Here is a 4497-nt window from a genome sequence, read left to right on the forward strand (position 1 = left end):
TTCTCCTGCCTCAGCCTCCTGAGTAGCTGGGATTACAGGCATGCAGCACCACGCTTGGCTAATTTTGTATTTTTAGTAGAGACAGGGTTTCTCCATGTTGATCAGGCTGGTCTCGAACTCCTGACTTCAGGTGATCCGCCCACCTCAGCCTCCCAAAATGCTGAGATTACAGGCATGAGCCACCGTACCCGGCCCCTTGGCGTCTTAGGACAGTGACCTGTGCCATTTTGGTTCCCTGCCCCTGGTTTTAGCATTTTCTGTTGATTCCAGCTTTCTCTTCCTTCAGCCTCTCTCCAGTTCCCTTTGGGAAATATCAGCCCATGTGTGCTGGGCCCAAGACATTCGCTTCCTGGTAGGGACAAGGGTGCAGGGTCCTGGGGCTGGGGGTGACCAGAACAGAGGTAAGGTGGCCTGGAGGGCTTCAATGACTGCTGAAGACCTCCAAAGAGACTTGGGGAGAGTAGGGCTACATCTTAGAGGGGCCTCACTCAGAAGCTCCAGGGATAAGAAGCCCAAATTTGATCGTCTTGGTTATATCCCCAGCAGTGGGGCATCCATGGGCATCAGGTAGAGCACACGGGCAAAGCTGTCAGTTGCACAATACAGGAACACACACCATCAGACCCTGGAGCACCATCAGAGTGGGAGCAGTAACTAAGAACACCAGGTGGTTAGAGGACACCAGTTCTTAGGATACACTAGGCAGAGGGAACACACAGACCACATGTCAGAGCACCAACTCTCAGACATGAGCACCTGGCGAAAAGGAACGCAGTCAGTGTTTCAATCACAATGTCCAGGGAGCACAGACTGTTCCACCGCCTCAATCACAGTGTTCCCTGAGTGCAGACATCCTAGTGCCACAATCACTGCATGTCAGAAATGCACTTTGACACAATCACATTGGCCCTAGAGCACCAACACCACTGCACAATCACTGTCCTAGGAGCAGACACAGTCACTGTCCCAGTCACTGCATCCCATGAGGCCCCATAGTCACCCCGTGACAGTCACAGCATTCCTGGAGCACACACAGTCCCTGTCACAAACACTGTCCTAGAAGCACACAGTCACACTGCCCTGTCACACTGTCACAATTACACTGTCCCTGGAGGGCAAATAGTCACTGTGTCACCAGCATGAGACCCCAGGAACTCATGCAGAACAGACAACTAAGGCAGCCACAGCTGGTCATACCCAGACCGCTGGAGCAAACGCAGGACTGTCGGAGGAGACCCTCGGAAGAGACCAGGCTCAACATGCACACCCTCACTGTACTGTCACCTCTGCAGTCCTGGACTCCTTCCCTCTGTGCTGGGACTGTGCCCCCCCTCCACTGTTTCCTGCCTCTGAGCAGCTACTAAACCCTAACACTCCTGCCCTGAGAGGGGAACTCCCACCTAACAGAAGCCTCCCAAAACAGTGCTCCCCCAAGAGGCACCCTCTGGATTTCTGACCCCAGCTGCTGCAGGAAGAGTCCGCTAACATCCCTGCAATAGTCTTCCATCCCCTAGAAGGACCCTGAGAGCAGCCCAGCCTAAACTCAAGATCCTGGTCCCAGCAGGCACCCCCTTACCAAGTGCCCCAAGGGTACCCAACACTGCGAATCTAGCCCTCAGCATAGTGCCCCCAGGAAGGTCCCTCCAAGTGGTTCCCAGATTAGCCGCTGTCCTGCATTGTCACCAAGAATACGGACCCCTGAAGCTGCAGCCCCCTTCCCCAACCGAGACTTCGTTAACACTACGCGCAGCATGGCGCCCCCTAAATGGACCCCAAGATGGGCTTCAGCAGGAAGCCTCCCGTAGCACGCACAACCTGGGGCCAGGTCCCGGATGCCCCCGCAGCTGAACTCCCTCTTCCGCCCCCGCCAGTCACACCGACCCCACCCGCACCCTAGCGCCCCCTGCGGCCGGCGGCTCGAGTTGCCTCCTCCCTGCGCGCCCATCCGCTCCGCGCGCAACCGCCGCGGGGAGTCTTACCGCCTGCTGCTGCCTCCGCCCGCGCCACCGCTGCCGGTGCCAGTGCCATGGAAGGACGAGGGCCAGGACATGCGGGTCGTGCGCAGGCCGGGCCGGTCGCTGGTGTCCATGGCATCGGCGCGCTCTATGGGCCGGTGAGGCGGCCGCTCCGGCTCGGTGCGCTCCGCGCTGTCGGAGTAGCCACGCTGCTGGATACGGATGGGGGTCCGAGGCTGCCGCCACAGGTGCTGGGGGGGAGGCTTCAGGGTGGCCTGGCCCTCCCGGGGCCCGGGCAGTGACAGAGACAGGCTTCTTTCTGAGGGGACGGTCGGGGGCTCCATGGCGCTGGTCCTCACTTGCGCCCCGGGGGGGCCTGGCCTTTCCAACCTACACCCAGCTCAGCTGCGCGCAAGCAAACAAGCCCAGGGCCCCGCAAGTGCGCCCGGCCGCAGTAGGGCCATGGCGCCCCGGGGACAGACCCGGGGGCGCTGCGGGCCAATCGCCCCCGGGCCGGGCTCTGCGGCTTCCTCTCAGCGCTTGGAGCTCTCCTCCGTGCCGGGCGGCGCTCTCCGCGCTCCGCGCCCCGCTCGGCGCCAGCCCCTGCTCCCCCGCCCCGTCCCGCCCCTCCCCGGCCTCCGCCCGCCGAGGCTGTCAGCGCCGCCCCCCTCCTCCTTCGTCCGGGCCAGTGGGGGGCAGCCACCTAAGGGGGGGGGCCCTCCCCGCCCACGCAGAGCCCTGCTCCGGGCGGGGAGGGGGCGCTGGAACTCGGCTCTCTCCAAAGCACCCTGATTAGCCGCGGCGCGCACGGGCACGAAGGAGTTAAACGGTTAATCCGATCTGGAAGAAGACACAGGACTGGTTGCCAGAGTGTCAGTCAGTCGGTCCATCACGGCGAGGGCGGAGTCCGGTGCTGGTTTGTCCTCGCCGCTACCCCTGGCCAGGGGGAGCTTTTGGGGAGTGGTCCCGGTGCCACCGGCGCGGTGCCTGCAGCGGGCGGCGGCAGAGTGTGTGGGATCTCCTGTCTGTGCGTCGGAGGATAGTGATGGTGCGGGCCCGGGGCGGGATGTGCGCGCACGTGGCCCCTTCCGAGGGTTGTCTGTGTTTTCAGTGTCTGCTGGAAGTGTGTGTGCGCACGTGGTTGGCTGCTGTTGTCTGCCCGTTTCTCTGGATTTGGCTGTGTGTATATCTGTGTGTGTCTGTGGGTGAAGGATGTGTGGGCACATGTGATACCCATTTGGATGATGTGCATCCCTACGGGGTCTTTTTTCAGGTGGCCTGGGGACTGTGAATGTGTTCTCAAGCGCTTGGATGCGTTTGTGGTCTGTGCGTGCTTGCGGAGTTGTGCACGCGATTCTGCCTCTGTTGTCTGACTGTAGTGTCCGAGGGCGTCTATGTATGTTAGTGTGTGTGCATGTGTGTGTGGTCGGCCTGGGGCCTCTTTGGGGTGTTTCTGGGGTGTGTCCCATTGGTTCCCTTGTGGCTCCAGGAGGACACCCTGTGGCGGATACCCCGGCTGCCCGCCCACCGCTCTATACATCACTGCCTCTTCTAAAGCGCTTCTGCGGGAGGTAAACTGAGGAAGGTCCCGGGTACCCGCGGAGAGCACCCCCGTGCCCTTTTCAGGAGAGTAAACAGGCGAGCCTCCTCCCGGCGGCCCCCGCCGGCAGAGCCCCCCTTCCGGCACCTAAATCGGGAGTCGCCGTGACTCACGCTCCCGCCTCCCCCAGCGCCGCGCCGAGCGAGCGAGCAGAGAGCGAGCGGGATCCGAGTGCGCCCCCATCCCCCTCAACCCCCCCCAAGGCTGGCTGCTGGGCGGGGGGAGTGCACGCACCCCCGTGTCCCGCCCCTACCACGCCCATAAGGGCTTAAACGCGAAACTGCTCTGCTGCGCGACCCAGGGACCAGGCCCCCGCCCCAGTGCGCCCCCTCTCACGGGCTCCCCAGGGCAGGCGATGCTGTCTGCCACCGCCCTGCCACCTCGCTCTTCGCCTTATTTAAAAAAAAAAAAAAAAAAAGACTGCCCGTCTTTTCAACCCCCACAGCCACTTTCCTCCCCGCCAGAGGGGGCTCCCGGCGTGGGCGAACGCCGAGCAAAAACCGGTCCCCTCATCGGCAGCCGCGGGGTATCCCAGGCGCCAGCACTGTGTCCCCCACTTCCCTCAGGAACACCCCCCTCAGTACACACTCAAAACGTCTTCTAGGGAATTTGCAGGGGCTGCGAGTTCTCCCCAGATCATATTTGAAAGTCCTGGGCTGGGCCAAATTCTGGGGGGGAGGGGTGCTGTAACGTTGGTTAGAGATCTGGAAGGGGGTGTGGGTGAGTAATGTGAGGTGGGTGAGGGTGTCAGGCCACAGCTGGGGTTGTAGAAGAAAGAGGAAACGAGGAGCAGTGGGGTGAGCGGGGGATAAACCGACTGGACCTGAGGCTCCTGGGATGGGCGAGGGGAGGTATAATTAAGCAGTGCAAGAGGCGAGTGACAGTCACTTGCTCTCCCTATCTGGAAATGAACCATTGGACCATGACGGAAACAGAGACCCT

At 61.7% G+C, this 4497-nt stretch overlaps 1 protein-coding gene across 1 annotated transcript in view; it reads right to left on the minus strand.

Annotated features, from left to right (window-relative positions):
* The window catches only part of PDE4A (phosphodiesterase 4A), a 47336-nt gene extending 44798 nt beyond the window's left edge, over window positions 1-2538 (minus strand). Inside the window, exon 1 of the mRNA XM_037728383.1 lies at window positions 1980-2538. Within this exon, the coding sequence (XP_037584311.1) occupies window positions 1980-2299 (320 nt within the window). The 5' untranslated portion in view covers window positions 2300-2538. The remainder of the gene's footprint in view (window positions 1-1979) is intronic.
* Window positions 2539-4497: the final 1959 nt, after the last annotated feature.

The sequence above is a fragment of the Cebus imitator genome, unplaced genomic scaffold, assembly GCF_001604975.1.
Source record: "Cebus imitator isolate Cc_AM_T3 unplaced genomic scaffold, Cebus_imitator-1.0 Scaffold263, whole genome shotgun sequence".
Taxonomy (NCBI): Eukaryota; Metazoa; Chordata; class Mammalia; order Primates; family Cebidae; genus Cebus; species Cebus imitator.